The 20,559-nt window shown below is 37.0% G+C and overlaps 1 protein-coding gene across 5 annotated transcripts in view; it reads left to right on the plus strand.

Annotated features, from left to right (window-relative positions):
- Positions 1–20,559, plus strand: part of ARFGEF1 (ARF guanine nucleotide exchange factor 1) — a 142,701-nt gene that overhangs the window by 97,320 nt on the left and 24,822 nt on the right. For all 5 annotated transcript variants that reach the window (XR_014236374.1, XM_082363365.1, XM_082363366.1 and 2 more), the window contains exons 18-23: positions 2,231–2,402; positions 4,347–4,498; positions 8,318–8,446; positions 9,361–9,519; positions 9,769–9,919; positions 15,750–15,840. Coding sequence is in view for 4 of the 5 variants with exons in the window: in XM_082363365.1 (XP_082219491.1) it covers positions 2,231–2,402; positions 4,347–4,498; positions 8,318–8,446; positions 9,361–9,519; positions 9,769–9,919; positions 15,750–15,840 (854 nt within the window). In the remaining variant the exon portion in view is untranslated. The remainder of the gene's footprint in view (positions 1–2,230; positions 2,403–4,346; positions 4,499–8,317; positions 8,447–9,360; positions 9,520–9,768; positions 9,920–15,749; positions 15,841–20,559) is intronic.

Here is a 20,559-nt window from a genome sequence, read left to right on the forward strand (position 1 = left end):
TTAGAAAATTGAACCCATAATTAGGACCTTATATGATTTATGATGCAGGGCTATATGAACTATAACAAATGATGTCATTTTTAAAGAACGCGGGTAACTTTAAAGGAATTCCTTAAAACTAATTCTCCTCATTCCTAGTTGTTTTCAGAGTTAAAATATAGGTTAATTTAACAAGTCATTTGTGTTCCTTTTTCACCTAGAATATTTATAGTTAACTACCATTTATATATAGTGTGAGACAATTTTTTTTAATTTTTGAAATACATTTAGAGCATGTTTAGTTTTTTTGTTTATTAATCTTCATCAGTAGTAACAATTGGCTTTAAGTGATTTAAGCACTAAAACTTAATTAGGCACAGCTTAATTTAAGCACATGAGAATAAAAGTCAAGAGTAAAATGTTCCATAAAAGATAAGCAGGAGAAGAAAAGTAGGATTATGTTTTACACTACTTCCAGAATCCCACTGTGGCAGAAGTCTTCTGTTTGAGCAGTGTATTTTTATTTTGTGTATCTGCAGTTAATGTAGTCTCTTCTCCAACGTGCTTGGAGCTCCTACCCCTACCTCCCAGCCCAGATCCACAAATATACTTTGCTGCTACTTCAGATTTTCTTCCAGGGCTTGTCTTTGTCTCTCATTGGCATGATGCTAAGACATTATACCATGTTCAAAATTTCCAGTGATGTTAATCTTCTTTTAGCCTCTTATTGGCAGCACTTGTGTGGTCTTTTATGTTGGTATCCCTGGGTCATTGCTTTTTTAGTATTCATTAGAACTTCAGGTGAAATGGCTTTCTTTTAATGTTTTTTTTTTTTTAATTTTATAGCTACTTTATTTATTTATTTATTATTATTATTTTTTTTGGCTGTGTTGGGTCCTCGGCTCGCGCGAGGGCTCTCTCTAGCTGCGGCAAGCGGGGGCCACTCTTCATCGCGGTGCGCGGGCCTTTCACTATCGCGGCCCCTCCCGTTGCGGGGCACAGGCTCCAGACGCGCAGGCTCAGTAGTTGTGGCTCACGGGCCCAGCTGCTCCGCGGCATGTGGGATCTTCCCAGACCAGGGCTCGAACGCGTGTCCCCTGCATTAGCAGGCAGATTCTCAACCACTGCGCCACCAGGGAAGCCCCCTCTTTTAATGTTTTTTAAGTGCCATGACTCAAGATAAGTTTTCAAAGTTTTAGTATGTTAGAGCTTTTTTCCCTTGAGTAATAATAAATTACATTTGGAAACTTTTATGGTAATATTTTTACTTTTTTGTAGGAAAAGTGCTCCTCTCACCCTTTCTGACATACTGGAAAGATCTGTTTGCAGTGTAGTCAGAACTAAATAAATGTTTGTATCCCAGTTATATCCTCTGGACATTCTGGTTTCTCTGTAGTTATTTTTGCGAACTTCTGATGACTTACTTGATTGTTATTCTATGTACCTTCTTGTAAATTTACAGGACCCTTATCTTTAGAGGTGCCTTAAATTCTTCATGGAAAGTGATAGGAATATATTTAATTAAGTAAATGTATCTTCAGAGACATCATATGACTTACAGGTTTTATCCATCTGGGTTTTCAGGGATATAAAAGCATAAACACTTTGTCTGTGCTAGTTCCCAAGTTTGGCGACAGGGCTACCATCTTACGTACTACAGATTTGTACTCCAAAGACTTATCAGGGTGTGCAGTAAGATGTTCCTGTTCAGCATACTCTTAAACAAGACAAAATGTTCCAAGGATACTTTGCCCAAATCACCTAATATTCAGTTGCCATGATGAGTCAGTGAGATTGCTATCTGATTTTAAATAAATTTCAGCTCTTGTTATTCTTGCATCCACTGTTACATAAAATCCGTTTTTAAATCATTAGCAAACACATTTATGTTCTTCTGAACTAAGATTTGAATCTTTTTGATAACATAAGTGTCTAATAATTGTCATGGTCCTTTTTTAAAGACTCTGACTAGAGCTCTTAAACCTTGGGCAAAAACAAAGAATTTCATTATTCAGTCTCCCTGTTTTCTTATTACAAATTACTCACGTGCTCCTCAGAGCAAAGTGAATTAGTGTATTGCCAGGATGGGTCTTTCCTACATTGTCCTTATTTTCTGTGACTTCCTTTTTTCATTTTAATGTCTGCTTTGTTGAGTATTTTCCACTTTCTACTCCTCAAAGTATTTATAAATTCTCTTATATGAGTATTTTTCTGTTAATTTTTAGGAATTATAATGGTTTTTCATTTCTAGGTTAAAAATAAAATGACAAAGGAACAGTACATTAAGATGAATAGAGGTATCAATGACAGTAAAGATCTTCCTGAAGAGTATCTATCAGCCATCTATAATGAAATAGCTGGAAAAAAGATATCAATGAAAGAAACAAAAGAACTAACAATCCCTACAAAATCAAGTAAACAAAGTAAGTGTCCAAATCAACTGAATCCTGATTGTTTCGGAGGAAAAATATGGGTTCTTGAAAAGTGTTTTACTTAGAGTGGATCAAGTATTATTCTACTGAAAAGTATTACAATACACAGTTTGCTGATCTGATTGTGTTTTTTCCCGTATCCTGAAGAAAAATAGCACTGACCGATGATAAGTGGAAAGTGCTACGTAATATGCATGGATTAGTGTGCATTTAATACACACTTGTCCATTTAGCAGTTAATCTCAGCACATATTTGGAAATCAGAGAGATTGGTTAGGCAACCCCAGTAGTCAGACTTCAGCTCTCATTCTTTCTTACTGCCTCCTTGTCATCTGCAAGCAACTTATTTCCATTGGTTCACCTATCATTACACATAAACAGAAGCTGGAAGTAGGGGTGATTCAAGGAGATGGGGAAGGTTAGGGTCATGGGGGAGCTCGTGGGGGTTGGAACTCACTCCTTCAGATGCACCACAAGTTACAGCGCCGTGGCATTCCCAGGTCTGACCAGCGTCAGGAGCCAGCGGGGGGCCTGGTTCCATTCTCGACGCTCTGTGCGTACAGATGGCGGCGATTAAATCAGAGCTGAAATCTGAATGCAGGAATGAGGCGAGGGTAGTGGCTCAGTGATATAATATGGAAAGAGAACTCCTGCCTTTCTGAGCAACTTCCGCTTCGAAGTGGAATCTCAAGCTTCATCTAAAAGAACAGATTGCAGTACCAAAGTTCTATCAACAGGAGAGAATCAAAAAGGCCTGTGTGATATGTGTATTTCTAGAAGTTGATGAAGAATTATCAGATGAGAGTCAGAGGCTATGGAGATAATGTTAGAAGGAATGGTGGAGTATAAATGGCCTTATATTTGGGGAATATAGGGAATGATTCTAAGGAATTTTAGTAAGTTCTCCCTCATTTTATAGAAGAGGAAACAAGTACAGAGAGGTTAGGAAACTTAGAGTCATAGAATCTATGAGCTGAGTGCAATGTAAAAACTTTCATTAATTCTCTAGACCTAAAACCCAAAGAGTGGCAAAGCCAGATCTTGAACTGGGCATCCTTGGCTCTTACTGCAGTCCAGCACCAATCAGCAGTTTACTTGGTAGTTTACTTGCTTCTACTTAAGAAATTAAGTATATTGATCAAGACTTCATTTTCACACCTAAGTAGGTGCCAATTATCTGATTTCACTTTCTTCCCCACACCCGTATAGTAACATCTTCATATCCCTCGTTCTCTGGCCTCTTCTCTATATGGTGGTAGGAAATCACTGAGCAGTGGGGTATGGGAAGGAGGTGGTGGTGTGCTGAAATTCTAAAATCATCCCAAGTGTTAGGGCCACTGTTTTCTTGTCAGCTCAGGAGATCATTCAAGCCTGTGTCATGTGAGGATACCGTTGCCTTTTACCTCTCTTCTCTTCTAGCCCATGTTTGGGCTGTTTCCCTAGTACTTTCATTGTGACAGATTTGTACCTCCTCTCTTCCCTTTTCATAGATTTTCCATGTATCCCTGCCTCCTAGTTCAGGATATTTTTTTCTTTCATTTTTGAAATTCATATAACATAAAATTAACCATTTTGAAGTGAACAATTAGTAGTATTTAGTACATGCACAGTGTTGTGTAACTGCCACCTCTATATAGCTCCAAAACATTTCATCACCCCAAAATAAAACCATGTATCCATTAAGCAGTTTTTCCATGTTCCCTACCTTTCCTCAGCCCCTGGCTGTTACCAGTCTGCTTTCTGCTTCTCTGGATTTACCTACTCTGGATATTTCATCTAAATGGAATCATACATTATGTGACCTTTTGTGTCTGGCTTCTTAGGACTATTTTGAATTAGTATTAACTGGTAGTGCTTATTATTTTATACTAAAACATCAAAATAGCATTCTTAAAGGCTTTATATTTTAAATGCTAATAGTGTTTGTTGTTTCAGATGTAGCCAGCGAAAAACAAAGAAGACTTCTGTATAACTTAGAAATGGAACAGATGGCCAAGACAGCTAAAGCACTCATGGAGGCCGTGAGCCACGTTCAAGCACCTTTCACAAGTGCGACACATTTGGAGCACGTGAGACCTATGTTTAAGGTAAGAGTTACTAATAACTTTTGCTTGCAGTATATATATTTATATATACTGCTGTTCAGCATATATATTTTTTTTAATTATTTATTTATTTATTTTATTTTTTGGCTGCGTTGGGCCCTCATTGCTGTGCGCAGGTTTTCTCTAGTTGCAGCGAGTGGGGGCTACTCTTTGTTGTGGTGTACAGGCTTCTCATTGCGGTGGGTTCTCTTGTTGCGGAGCATGGGCTTTAGGCGCACGGGCTTCAGTAGGTGCAGCACGCGGGCTCAGTCGTTGTGTCTCACGGGTTCTAGAGCGCAGACTCAGTAGTTGTGGCGCATGGGCTTAGTTGCTCTGTGGCATGTGGGATCTTCCCGGACCAGGGCTCAAACCCATGTTCCCTGCATTGGCAGGTGGATTCTTAACCACTGCGCCACCAGGGAAGTCCTGTTCAGCATATTCTTAAGTTAAGGAAATACAGTGATACAGCCCATTAGTATACACCCAGAAGTGAAAGTCATATTATATAGGAGATCGCAAATATAAAATTTTTCTTGAAGAGAATGAGAAAAGGTATGCATGATTAGCAATTAATAGGCGTGTGATCTTAAGAACAGAAAGATTTTTGGAGAATTAAGCCTTGGCCTGGTTTCCTCTGAGTTCTATTTAGAGCTTTGGAGTTCCCTGAAATCTCAAAGTGATCTTGAGCCTCCTACTCTCTTTCAGTGCTCTGGCCCAGGAACTAAGCTGAGGGTTCTGAGTATTCCTGGGGCCCAGAAAGTAGAGTCAGGACCAAAAGGGAGCTTTCTTATGTTTATAGATCTAGTAAGAATGATTCTTACTGCTTCTTTAAAATTTGATTTCCCATTCATTCTTCATTTTCCTATTCTTTTTTTTTTTTCTATCCTTTCTTCAAATTCCGGAAGGAGTAAGCAGTGCATCATAAGAATTGTAGGGAAGTGGAGGGGAGTCTAGTCAAGTTTGAGAAGGAAAAATGGGTTAAGTACATTTATGTTTGTGACACAGTGTGGTTAGATGGTCTGTGGAGGTTGAAGATTATAATTTGAGTTCTCATTCATAACTACATATGTGTATGGGTAGTAAAAGATGACTACAAGATTTCAGCTCTAAAATTTTACAGTTCTACCCCTACTTCAAGGTCTATGTGATAGTGATCTTCCTAAAAGTTGATGGAGAGTTACAGGACGCGAGTGGGGCTGCTGGGGAGGTAACGCTAGAAGGAACAGTGGAGTAGAACTGGCCTTCCTTTGGCGTAATGCAGAAAATGCTGTCAAAATGTGACATATACTTTCTCTTTATTATGAAATAAATTACAAAGCAGATTTTTGTTTTGTTTTGAATAATCTTACACCTTTATTTTGTTTTTCTTTTCAAATGTTTTTGGTAGACGGGAAGTGGAGGATGAAAAAACAAAAAGAATAAGGATCCAGCCATAATTGTACCACTCAGAAAAAATTTCTGTTAATATGTTTACATACTATTTATCTTAAACAGTTGTGATCCTACTATGTATAGAATTTTGTATCTTGCTGTTTCTCACATAAGTGTTTCCCCATATCATTAAAAATTCTTCATAAATAGCTTTTATGATCTATTCTCTGGATTAGTTATCCTTTATTTAAACTAATCCTCTAAGCTAGAATTAAGAACCTTTCCTCTGACTGCCATTTCTACTGTCATTACCGTCTCCAGTTACCTTCATTTCTCACTCTTGTCGCTGTAACATCCTCCTGACTGGTGTCCTTATGTCTACGTTTGTGCTTCTCTTACCCACTTACAGAGGCCAGAATGTTTAAAATACAAAATGAACTGTCACCTTCTTCCTTAAAGCCATTCACTGACTTTGCAACTATGAGGAAACCTAACACATCCCAAGGGTCTGTAGACCATGTGTGGTCTAGCTCCACCTGCCTTCAACCTCATCACTAGGGTTCTTGTCTCTTACTGTGCTGCAGTCACACTGGTATTCTTTCCATTTCTAGACTGTCCTAAATTATTTTCTCTTCAGAGCGTTCATACAAGCTGTGTCCTTTGTCTAGGATGCTTTTTCCTTCTTTGCCTGAGTAGTTTCTACTTTAAATGTTACTTTCTCAGAGAGTTCTGCCCTGGCCCCTCTAATCTAAATTAGGTCCCTTTTCATAACATGCTATACTCTTCCTTCATTGTATTTATAACAATATGTATTTATACATTTATTTATTTTAAAACTGAATGTCTATCTCTTTACTAGACTTTAAGCTCCATGAGGCAAGGGACTACATCTGTTCTGTTGACTTTTCCCAATGTCTAGCACAATTCCTGGCTTGTAGTTAGTGCTCAGTAAATAAGCGTTGGCTGAGTAGAGGGAATAAATGAGAGATTCCTAGAATGTGATACAATACTAAGGGATGAAAACCTTATTAAGAACCTTTTTACATATTGCCAGATTGTATTCTGTAGAGATTTATACATTTGAGGGGACGGTTTCACTGTCCTCTGGATGTTATTTAGGTATAATTTGATAAGACAAGTCATTGTCTTTAATTTGCAGTGGGGTTGAACCTTTTGTCACAGGCTTAAGAACCTTATACTTCTCCTTGTATAAAATATTACACAGGTTTCCAAATAGATGTGCTGTTTCTTCACTTATAATAGGATGTGTAATTTATTACTTTAATGTGGTGCTTTGTATTTTAAAAGTACTGCACTTCCTGTGCTTCCCACAGCGTCTCTCTATAGTGGCAGGCCAGGTATCAAAGGGGAGGACATGAGGTTCAGAAAAAAAGAGGTTAAATAAATAACAAGGCTAGGACTGGAAGTTAGGTACTGTGGCTTATGTTCCTCTGTTTAGGAATTACACTTGTGCTTCTAAACTTTCTGACATTATAAGCAAAGCTTTGGGTGATTCTGTTTTTCTTAATAGTGCTAAAATTTTTTTACATCTTTAAAAAATTCCAGTTATCATTTCTGTGCCACACTGGTATAAACATTTTTCATCTGTATGGCTATACGGATATATAGTTTTGCTTCATTTTGACCTATTAAAAGCAGCGAATACTCTTGTATCAGACATTTCAAAGTTATACACACACGTGCACACACCAATATATACACATATGTTTTGATATGAGGATTTTCAGTAGTCAAAGGTAGCTCTCTTTTTTTGTTTATTTTACATTACAGTTTCACAAGGTATTCAGTTCTGTTAAAATTTAGTGTTTGTTGGCTTTCATAGTCTGTAATCAAGATGTATTTTATTGAACTGTATTTTAAAATATTGTCCAACTAGGAACCAGAGATATCACGCATGTTTCAAAGTAAAATATTTGACTACCAAAAAAAAAAAAAAAATAAGACTAAATGTTGTCCACGGAGCAGGCTTAAAGAAAAGAGAGTAATGTAACTGTTACAAGTGGAAAATGGTTAAAAGGATTTTCTTGGAAATAAAATTAGTCCATGAAATATTGCAAGAGACACAGCTTACAGAGGGAGAGGAGTTCTGAAGTCAGGGGTAAAATTAATATAATTTATGAGTATTGACTATTCCCATTTTTCATTAATGTGAATAATTTATAGATGCTGTGCTTAAAATATGCCTAGTGTCCTCTCCCAGATTTACAATTTTGCTCTCCCACTTATTTAAGCCCAAGCGGCATTGTATAGTTTCTCCTTTGTCTAAGAAAGCTTTCCAAGTAACTTTCCAAGCTTTCCAAGAAACTCATTGCTTTTTTTTCAGAACTTCCTCAAATTGCCTGAAATCTGAGAAATGTTAACGTAGTATTATCATAAAGTTTAATTATCGCTTGATGTTTGTGATGTATTTCAAATTTTTAATTTTTCTAGTTGGCTTGGACCCCTTTTCTGGCTGCATTCAGTGTGGGTCTACAAGACTGTGATGATACTGAAGTAGCCTCTCTTTGCCTGGAAGGTATAAGATGTGCAATCAGAATTGCATGCATTTTCAGCATTCAGGTAACAAAGAATTTTGCCTTTGTAGCCAGTCTGGAAAACATAAATTACTTTTGTCATTACTACAGTTTAAATTATTTCTTGTGTTGAAATTATTAAAAATGAATTTCAAGTTTATAATGGAATTTAAATGACTCTTAATGTTTACATTTCCAAGAAGCTGTGACGGAACAGGGTAGTTCTTTATTGATGTGTCTAAATTTCGTTATAATAACTTTGGTTTGCAGTTTTTTTCTCTGTAGAATATTAGCTATGTACAAAGTTTCCAAGAGTTTGAATTCCTATATTGCAATTTGAATATCTTATCTGTGTTGCATGCTTTTATTTATTGAATCATATGTTTTTCACATTTTATATATTTATATATATATTACTTTATAACTTTACCTATCCTAAGAACAAGTTATCTTTAAGAGACCCATGTATCTAGAACATAATTTTTATGAAGACAGTCCCTTCTAGTAATTTATATGCTTTGTCTGATAATAAATTTTAACCAATGCTTGCCTGCTTTCTTTTTAAAAACCCATTTCACATTTAATTATGAATGTTATAGCTTAAAAAGCACAGTCTAGCTGTAGAGAAAAAATGAGCAAATTTATAAATCAGGTTTCTGCTAGTTCACACAGTCATTTGAACCATAAATGTTAAATGAATGTTTTTTTTTACTATATATATGAATTATTGTCACTAAAATCTTTCTTGATTTGACACCTCCATTGCCTTTCAGTTTTAGAAATTCATCCTTTTCTGCTTCGTTCATCTTAAAATTAAAAAAACTACAGTTTGAGGTATTATATGTAATTCATGACTTAGTTAAAAACTTACTAAACAAGTAAACAGTTTGTCAGTAGGGATCTAGGGATTACCCTGTTGTGTTTACAACCATGTAAGTTTGCTTTTTCTCTTTTTCATAGCTGGAAAGAGATGCATATGTCCAGGCGCTAGCAAGATTTACCTTACTTACAGTGAGTTCTGGGATTACCGAAATGAAACAGAAGAACATTGACACAATTAAAACACTTATCACAGTGGCTCATACAGATGGAAATTATCTAGGAAATTCATGGCATGAGGTATAAGCACTTCCTTTATTTTCAGCTTTGCAATCTGGTTTATAAAATGAGCTCATGCTAAACAGTATATCACTGACATGCTTAAGTGTTTGGGGAGAAAATTAATTTAGTACATTCAGGGTAAGTACATTTAGCTTTTTATAATGATTTATAATGTAGCCTATGTTTAAATCGTGACTGCGTACATTTAAATATTTTTGCGAACATTTGTAACATGGAATTTAAATTTTTTTCCTTTTTGTAATTAAGATTCTGAAGTGCATCAGTCAGTTGGAGCTTGCACAACTTATAGGAACTGGAGTGAAACCTCGGTACATTTCTGGAACAGTGCGAGGCAGAGAAGGATCTCTTACTGGAACAAAAGATCAGGCTCCTGATGAATTTGTGGGTCTAGGGCTGGGTGAGAATTTTTTGAATTATTTTTATGAAGTATCAAAATTTACTTTTAACTTGCTCAATATACGTAACTTTATTGTAGCAATAAAACAGAATTAGAGGGATAGGATAAAATGCCCTTTGACTAACCTTATGTGAGGGGAAAGCAAGGTGACATTGTAAGTCTTTTTTGCCCAGTCTAGTTTTCAATATTAAGTGACCGTTAGTCATAATCTCACAGTTGGGGATGGGAGAAAGGTGCAGTTTAAAATTACCAGCTTTTACCTAAAAAAGAATGAAATATTGCCATTTGCAGCATCATGAATGGACTGAGAATATTATATTTAGTGAAGTAAGTCAGAGAAAGACATATTATATGGTGTCACATGTGGAATCTAAAAGATAATACAAATGAATCTGTATGCAAAACAGAAACAGACTCACAGACATAGAAAACAAATTTATGTTTACCAAAGGGAATAGGGAGGGGGGAAGGGATAAATTAGGAATATGGGATTAACAGATACAAACTACTGTACATAAAACAGATAAGCAACAGGGATTTACTGCATAGTGCAAGGAACTATATTTAATATTTGTAATAACCTGTAATGGAAACTAATCTGAAAATATATATATATTAAAAAATTACCAGCTTTTAAGACTAAGCAGATAACATATATGAGTGAAGGCTTAAGATGATAAATAGTTGGGGCAACTGGAGAAAGCATTCATATTCATATTTTTTTAAAGGCACTGTGCAGACATAACCAAACTCTTATGCCAGTGTGGAAACTTTCCCGTGGTTCCCCATGAACTCAGTATAGCCAGGAGCTTCCAGATTTAACCCAGTAGAAAAAAAGGAAGGTATTAGCAAAAATGGGTACAGGAGAACCAAAGACGATACATTTTTAGTCATAAATGGAAAGAGTTCCACCAGGGAAGAAGCCAAGTTTAGACTGTCTTTCACTTTGAATACCGTACTTCTGGGTTTGAATTCTTCCATATTTCTTTTTACTGTGTGCAAGTTACTTTAATTCTCTGAGCTTCGGGTTCCTCTTTTGCAAACTAATGGTAATATCTACTTACAGAGTTGTCAGGATTAAATAAAAATATATATAAGTGGACTTAGTACAGTGGCTGGTATATTAATTGTTTCTGGATTATTCTTTATCCATCCTCCCTACCTCACTTCCAACCAAGAAATCTAGAGGCATGACTTAAAGAGAACAAGAAGGAATAAACCTGAGATCTAAGAATATTTACCATTTACCTTTTTTTTAAAAAATAATTTTATTATTTTTGGCTGCATTGGGTCTTCGTTGCTGCGCCTGGGCTTTCTCTAGTTGTGGCGAGCGGAGGCTACTCTTTGTTGCCGTGTGCGGGCTTCTCATTTGCAGTGGCTTCTCTTGGTGCGGAACACGGGCTCTAGGGGCACGGGCTTCAGTAATTGCAGCACGCAGGCTCAGTAGTTGCGGTACGCGGGCCCCAGACCACACAGGCTTCAGTAGTTGTGGCGTGCGGGCTCTAGAGCACAGCCTCAGTAGTTGTGGCACACGGGCTTAGTTGCTCCAGGGCATGTGGGATATTCCCGCACCAGGGATCGAACCCGTGTCCCCTGCATTGGCAGGTGGATTCTTAACCACTGTGCCACTGGGGAAGTCCCACCATTTACCTTTTGAGGCTTTGTACTGTAACATTGTACTTCTGGACATTTCTATCCTTTTATGATTTAGTGATTTCTCTGTTGTTGCTTGCAATAAAAATTCTTAGGAAATTTAGAAGAATTTCAAGCTTGAAAAACAATCCATAGAGAAGGAAGTAAAGACGAGGACCATGTTGTGGCTTCAGGTTGGACTGGAACAGTTAGTTCCCAGTGGTAATCCAGCTGTGGCAGCCAGCGGTGCAACCTTCACCTCACGTGTATCTTAGGTTCTGTGATTCTGGGAGGTGCAGGTGTAGACCCGGTAACTTGGTGAGCCGGCTGCGGGGTTTGGAACTGCCTGCGCACCTGCGTGGCTGGTGACGTATGTGGCCTGGAAGTCTGACGCAGACGCTAGAACTGTAACTGCTCCGGCAGGCAGCGCGAGGCGCAAATGAAAAGTGGTTACAGGCAGGTGAAGTGGACATGCATTGATTGATTCAGCAGCTTTTGAAGGCTGCTTTTTTTTTTTTTTTTTTTCCCCAGTAAGGCCTAGAGAGTGGAGGAAAGCCCAACCAAAGATAGTTGAGGTTGCCAGGGCTCAGTTTTGGCAAGTAACTAAAAATAATATACCAGTGGAATATTTTATCTTCTATCAGTGTTAGTAAAGCAAGAGAAATAATAATCGCTGGTAATGCTTAGTGGTATACTTGGAAATGAATTAAAATTAATTTGATCTCTGTGCTGCTGTGCTGCTTAGGTTGCAAGGAGATGGGATGAGCCGTCTTCTCCCTTCAGGAAAAGGGAATTTATATTAGAATGTACACTTGGAATCTGGAAATGAGATAGAAATTCCAAGCCTCCAAGCCACTCAGGCGACCAGCCATACTCTTCCACCTCGCTCATGCTTTGTATAGGCTTCCTCCTGTGTCGTCCACTACTCTTTTCAGCCTGCTGCGTTCTCCACTCACTGCAAAGTGACCAGGTCTCTCAGGTCTTCATCTGTGTCCTCGAGGGAGCCGCTCTGTTGACGCGGCCCCTGTTGGGCAGAGCCCTCCCTTCAGCTTACCTCAGTGGTTAGTTCCCGGCTCGCCCAGTGTGGCAGATGCCCACCCTACCAGCTGTGCCCTGTCACCTTTCTTCAGGACGCTGTGGTCAGAACTGAAGCTAGAAGAGGATGTGGTACAGATGGCTGAGCTGGTTTAGTCTGTATATAATATGTTTTTTAAAAAATAAATTAATATTCTCCTTTATTAACAGCATCCGTACTCCAAATATTCATGTAACCAAGTTAATAGGGCTGAGTGTATGTTTATCTGACTTTCTTACTGCTGTGATACAAATCTGTACTTTCACTCTTTGGAAACATGAAACTTTTAGTTATTAAGAATACACAGCATGGGACTTCCCTGGTGGCACAGTGGTTAAGAATCTGCCTGCCAGTGCAGGGGACACGGGTTCGAGCCCTGGCCCGGGAAGATCCCATGTGCCGTGGAGCAACTAAGCCCCTGCGCCACAACTACTGAGCCTGTGCTCTGGAGCCCGCGAGCCACAACTGCTGAGCCCATGTGCCACAACTACTGAAGCCTGTGCACCTAGAGCCCGTGCTCCGCAACAAGAGAAGCCACTGCAATGAGAAGCCCGTGCACCGCAACGAAGAGTAGCCCCCGATCACCGCAACTAGAGAAAGCCCGGGCGCAGCAACGAAGATGCAACACAGCCAAAAATAAATAAATAAATTTATAAAAAAAAGAAAGAAAGAAAAGAATATATAGCATATGATTATTAGGTTTGAATTATATGCATACTGTTCTTTTATGGTATATATTAAAGTTTAAAATTTCAATTGGTTGGTCATATAAATCTTACGTGAATATCACAGCACCTACATCTTTGTTCTTAGTTAACCTAAATATTTGTGCTTTTGAATAATTTCTTTGGTAAAACTGAAATTATTAGCCTGTTACTGTTATACAGATGTTTGAAAGATTTTATATATTTATGAAATTGGTTCTTGGATTGTTAGGGATTTTAAATATTCTTTAAGTAGGTTTATTATTAATGATTACAAATTATTATATCAATATTTAAATATAAAAGGTATAGAAATCTCTATAGGAAGGACGTTCAGTTGACACACGAAGTTATGTGGTGACTGGCATTATTTTTTCTCACAGATTTTTCTTCATTAAATTCCTGTAATGTGCTACATACCTCAGGTGTGGCTTGACACGATATTTCCCTGCCACCCCAGTTCTCTGTCACTTATTTCAGGCTTTCATCCTTGTTCACTTGTGTTATAGAAATAGACTCTTAATTTGTCTCCATGGCTCCAATAGCTCTGCCTGTTTCACTGTGTTCTACAGATATTACCAGAATTATTTTTCAGAAAATAGATTGGATCATGTCAGTCTTCTAAAAGGTCTAATGGTTCCCTGTTTTCAAAAGTAGTGCATTAAACGTGGCAGTCAAGGTTCTTCACATTCTATTTCTAGTCTGTTTTTCCAGCTTCATCTCCTACTGCTCGTCTTTCTCTCCTTCATTGTCCCCTGCCAGGCTCATCCTCCATTATGGCTTCACCCAAGTATGTTGAAACATGACCTGCACGTGCATAGTTCCATTACTTTATATATGCTGCTCCTTCTTCCTGAATTGCTTTTTCTTCCTTCTTTCCCACATGATCATCCTTTTAGGCCTAACTTGAATTAATATTTTATCATGTGAAGCCTTTCCATGAGCTAACACCCGCATTCTCCCTTCCCCTATCAAAATTAGTTCTATTTAACAACACTTGTGTTATATGTAATTAGTTCATTTCAGCCATGAAGTAATTGTTATATTGTATTAAAGTTGTTTGTAAGTCTGTCTCTCTTGGTAAATTGTTAACTCCGTAGGACAGGGATCACATTCTTTTCCCTTTGTTCTTGTTCAGTTCCTGGAATAGAATTTAGGTTCAGCTGGTTTAAATAACATCGTCTATTATGTTTGCATTCAAAAAGTCATTTATTGAGTGTCTAGTCAATGGAGTCAACAAGTATTTGTTGAGCATCTGCTTTGGACTTAATATTGAGTAGAGGAATACAAAGAAAGTGTATGATTTGGTTCCTAGTCTTGGAACTTTTTATCTGGCTGAGAAGGCAACAGTGACACACCTAAAGTAATTTAAATAAGAAACTAAATGGAAGAAATTCTGATTTGAGCAGTATTTAAGTATAAACTTAAATACTTACAGAGGAAGGTGAAACAGTGGAGGGGAATCCTTCATTGAGAACTCAAATTTGGGTCTTGGTAGATAAATTTTAGGTAGTTGTGGGATGGCCTGAATAGAGACAGGTATTGGCAAGAATGTTGAAGGGAACTGCCTTAAGCGCTAGGCTGAAAAGTTTATACTTTGTCCTGAAAGTAATAGTAAGCAAAATGAAGGTGATGATTTAGGAAAATTAATCTCCAGGAGAAGAAAGGAGAGATTGAAGAGGGGAAAAATCAGCAAAAGGGAGGGAAAGCAGTGAGGAAACTGTTATATATAGTAATAGTAATCTGGGCCTGAAATTACAATGGTCTAAACCGAGTAGGAATGAAAATGAGTGAATCATATGAAAAACAGCCCAAAAGAAAGATTTGTGAAAGTGGAGGAAGGGAAGGATATCAAAGATGATTGTAAGGTTAAGAGTTTGAAAACTGGGGGGATTGTTGTTTTGCTACCTAACACATGGAACCAATGTTGGGGGAAAAGATGTGTGATTCTTTTGAATAAGAGGATATTACAGCATACTGGTAGAATTTCCAGTAAACATTTGTAAATGGGACTGGAGAGTGCATTACAGGGGAGATCTAATTATCGATACATGGAATTGGGAATCCTCCTTAGTAGATATCTTTGGAACTGGAGTTAGTGCTATATTTCTTAAACAGTGAGGGAAATTATTCCTAATGTCATTAATTTTGTGATCAAAATTCTCAGTGCCCCTGATTTGTGTGATCTTTGCAAACACAGTTGGTGTCTTTAACCATGTCTGTATACCACTTAGTATATAGCTCAATAAGCACCTTTGGCCTTGATAAATGGTCACTGATACCAAAAGAATCGCTCCCCCAAAGCTTGATTTCTTTCATTAGGAAAATAACTGATTTCAGAAATGTGTCTTAGAACTGAAAGTGCGCTCTTCCGCTGAATCCTTTTCAAACTGAAATGCCTCTCTTTGCTGTGTGGCAGTGGGAGGAAATGTGGACTGGAAACAGATAGCAAGTATTCAGGAATCCATTGGAGAGACCAGTTCTCAGAGTGTCGTCGTCGCCGTAGATAGGTAAGGCGCTTGCTTTACTCCCTTCTCAGAGGGACACTGTTGTAATCCTGTAGCACTTAGGTGTATCCGCTCGTTAGTTAAAAGAGAAACGTTATTGCCAGGACATCTTCTCTTAAGTAATGTAAGACTGTATTGTGATATGCTGTGATTTAAATGATGAAGTACCTATAATTTTGCTTTCAAATCATAGAATATAGGAAGGAGATAAAGAGTATGAAAATTTAAGTGATAGACATTAGTGGGCATTAGGGAAATTGTAACCTTGATGAGAAAAAACACGGTTCTTTTTTCCCTTTATTTTTTTAAAATTTCCTTTATAGAAAATGTACTCCCCTTATTATCCCTATTTGAAAATAGAGTATAATTTGTCTTTTTGAGTGTATGATGTAGGATTGCATTATGGGTGAAAGGAAGGGGTTTGCTGGCAATTCTCATTATAAACTTCTTTGAATAGGATTTCAGAATTTGTATATTATATACATTACCAGATATTCCTCATTTTTAGTTTGTTTTCTAAAAGAAAATCTATACTATGGTTTATTTTACTATAGAATATTTAGTTAATTCTAGATTTTAAAAATTCCCAGTGTGTAAAACAATATCTAGTGTGTTTTTTTTTTTTTTTTTTTTGGAGATGAGCTTTTTCCAGATGGATGCCCAAATAATTGAAACTTAACATTTTACAACACTGATGTTTAAATTTTTTTTTAACACTTCTGATGGAAACTTTCAAAAATACAATATGTACTATAATTTTTTTTGGTGCTTAGAGACTCATGCTGATCCATTATTTTACTTTGCTTTAGATAAAAACTTGTTGCTCTAAGTATAGACAGAACTAGAGTGTTCATTTGCTGCTGGCCCTGGCAATACTCCCTGGAACCTTTTCCTTGAAAAGAATTCTTCACGTCCAATGTCCACTTGCTTTCCTTTTTTTTTTTTTTAAGGGAAGGAGGTAATTTGCCTTTCTCTTGTGAAGGTTGAAAAAAGATTGTGTATCATCTTATACCTACTATATAACTCAAAGGCTTAACATGTGCTGCTTGGCACTTTTCAAGGTGCTTTCTGGGAAGGGGATCTAATAAAGAGTTGGATATATGTATATGTATAACTGATTCACTTTAAAACAAACAGAAAAAGCACGAAGTGCTTTCCGTGTGTTAACTTCATTTTATCCTTTCAGCAACCTATGAGATAAGTATTATTATTGTCCTCAATTTACAAATGAGGAAACTGAGACGAGGGGAATTAGATAATTTGCTCATTCTCACAACCCGGCTAATCTTGTCTTGATTATTACCATAACCCTTTGATCAGTAGAGAATTTGGAGGAGTGGCACCGAGATATACACTCAGGCAGCATACCTCTGAGTGTGTTCAACCTCTCTGCCTTTCTGCCTGCATGTACAGCTCCAGAGCAGTGTAATATCTGCCCTTCTACTGCTAGGATAGATATCTTTCAAATGGTTTTCTAGCCATCCAGAAAATCATCTTCACTGTCATTATGAGAATCTATACAGGCAACAGTCTGTTTCCATAATATATTTTATATGACCAAAGCCAGTTCTGATTTATCCAGCTGTGCACTGTTTATTACAGGGACACATGTCACTCATTTGAACAAATGATATGCCTCTCCATTTTAAGAATGTGTGCTGTTTCAGAGGAGTCTTGGCACAAATTCTGTTAGTACTTCATTGTCTCAGACTCATCATCACCAGATACTCCCACAACATAAATTCAATGTCCAATTTTATACAAGACTTCAATATTTAAATTTTACTTTATAGTGAAAGCATTAAAAGTTACCTCTTTGATTTGTTATAAGATTATTTTATTCTTATGTGGTACATATCACTTCCTTGTTAAATTTCTTCTGAATTCCTTTCTGAGTATCTGAGTTTATTTTTATTTGTAATGTTCTGATTCTAGGCTATAAGCTAATGCAGTGAGATATCCCTGGTATTCAGGACAGTGGTGAGAATATTGTCAGGCATCATCCTGGAAAGTTCTGTACTTGTCCAGCAAAAAAAGTCATTTTTCTGTCCTTAGGCCTATTGTTCTGGATAATCTGTTGTGACAAGTATAGGAGCTAAATATGGAAAATAAAATAATTTTTCTTTGCTTAATTATATGTAGCTTCTGTTTCTTAATCAATGGAGAAATATATGTGGTTCCATCAAAAGCTTTAAAATGGTAAAATTTTCTGATTATTTTCACTTTTGTATTTGGAATCCTGTACTATTAGAATTTAGGAGAATATAGGGCACTTTAATCTGGAGTACCTGATCCTCTAGGATTTGCTAGGGAAACATTTGCTAGGCATTGTTAAACCAGATACTTCATAAGTATTACTAAACTTTGCAGGGGTGGATTTTGTCCAGGAATGATTTACCCCTGAAAGTTAAAAACCAGTTACTTAGTACCATAGTTTCTATTTTTATTACTGTTTTCTAAGCACACCAGATCTAGCTTTATACTGGCCCATCCCATGCTTTGGATATTCTGTCACCCGTCAGAAAATATGGACAGCTCCTCCCCAACTGTGTTTGCTCGTAAACATCTTTCATTTGGGTCTAAGCAGTAAATGCTACCTTTGATATTTTCACTATGAAAACTTTAAATACACAGTAATTTAGTCTGCCTGTATGTTGCATACAGCTAAAAGTTTATTTGATCCAGAATCTGCAAGTTTTATCTTTTTTTTTTTTTTTGCATTGTTAATTGCTATCATAATGTGAATGAATTCAGTAATCTATCAATTTTTTTTTCCTACTCGTACTTTTCAGGGAATGTCTTTTAATATTAACACACAAGATTCTCATGCTTCTGTTCTCTGCTTTTCATACATGGCACGTAGAATCCATTTCATAGATGATTCTGTGAAACACAGCTCTGTTCTCCTGCCTTAGTATATTAAGGTTTAACTTTAAATGCCTCCACAGACTGCTGTGCTCCACCATATGGCTTATCTTTAGTGGAGCGTTACTAGAAATAGAGTGACCCCTCAGAGGCTACCAAAGTGAGTGGGAGTTTAAATGCCCTTTCCCAGGATGCACGCTCCACCTACGTTCCACTGTCTCCTGAGTCTACAGAACCTGTTTGCTGATGATCTTCTCTGTTCTTGGTGCCTTTGTTCTTCACCATCTCACCACATTTAGAGGATTCATTGCTGCTTTCCCCTGGAGTTGCATATAATCGCCACCTCTGCTTCTGTTCTTTACTCCTATATACTTTGTCATTTGCTTCCTTCTCAGTTAAAAAAAAGAAAAAAAGCTTTCTCGTTTCTTTTGTTCCTTTTCCTGTTGTTTTCCCCTGTACTGTTTAGTTTTGACCTTCTTTGTGGTATGGTTTTTATAGCCATTGCCTTCCATGAGAATACCTCTAGTTTGAGAAACAGCTTAATGACATTCATAATGCATAGTCTAGCGAATCTCATTTTTGTTCATGTGAGAGGTTTGTAGGCTTTGTATATTTTAAATTTCTGGATCCAGTCTAACCAGTGGATTCAGTGGGGCCCCATTACTCTTACTTTTTCTCCCAGATTGTGTTTTCAGTCAGATTTTTGAATTGCTGTTTTGTTCTACTGGTAAGAGCAATGTAGGAAATCTCAAGATACCCCTTTAGCAGGAGATCAGATTCTGAGTTATTGCATTGTCAGTTTTTAAGCCATTTTTCCTATCTTGTTTTTGTTACTCATTGCCAGGATGCATACACCTTCAAGGACACTGAGGTTGAAACATCATGATATACCCAGAATTGTTAGATAGTGGTAGTAGGAAAAAACTAGAACGTATTTTAAATGTTTAAATTATGTTTTGCTCAGGCAAGTGTGAAGCAGTATAGCAAAATGGTTGAGAGGGTGGACTCTGGAGTCTGCCTGTCCTGGTTTGAATCTTGTCTCTAACGCTTACTGGTTCTGTGACTTTCAGAAAGTTATTAAATATCTTTGTGCCTCAGTTTCTATGTTGATAAAATTGGGAATATAATAGTATATACACACCTCGTGGTGTTTGTGATTATTATGTGAGTGGATATATATAAAGCACTTAGGATAGTATCCACCTTGTGATTGTTGGTAGCTATTACTGTTACTATGATGACTGTTATTTCTAAGTTTGATATTTGACCTGCTCCTGCCTTTGAGGTTTCCTTTTTATCGTACAAATACTATGATGTACATTTTAAATTACGGAATATCAGTTCATCCTGGAAGTCACATCGAACCCTTGGTTACAAACTCAGAACATGGATAAAAATTCAGACTTTAAAATAAGAGGACTAATATGTTTATGCTGAAATCTTTTACGAAACTTTGAAACACAGTAAAAGAGCTCAGTGAAGAAGGCAGGGCAAAGCTGGACAGCATAGCTTAGCTCTAACCATTTGAATTCTGTAAGGAAAGCGGGTTAGCCACTTGTTGGTTAAACTGTTGGAGACTATTTGCAAGGTTCTATTAATCATTTGTAATTTAACGTAAATGAGTTTTTTAATCAAATGCACATTGCTTGTAAAAATAAAGTAGAAGTTTTCATTTTAAAACATGTTTAATGTGAGTAAATACTCAGGAAAATTAAAAAATCTTGTTTTGTGTATGCCAGTTATTAGTTTTACAACTTAACATTTTTCTTATTCTAAGACTCTCATAAGATACCTTTCCTAGTGTTAATAAATTTACTAATAAAATTACAACAATGTATTTGTACTCTAATATATCAT

Source organism: Balaenoptera borealis (genome assembly GCF_965194805.1).
Source record: "Balaenoptera borealis genome assembly, chromosome: 17".
Taxonomy (NCBI): domain Eukaryota; kingdom Metazoa; phylum Chordata; class Mammalia; order Artiodactyla; family Balaenopteridae; genus Balaenoptera; species Balaenoptera borealis.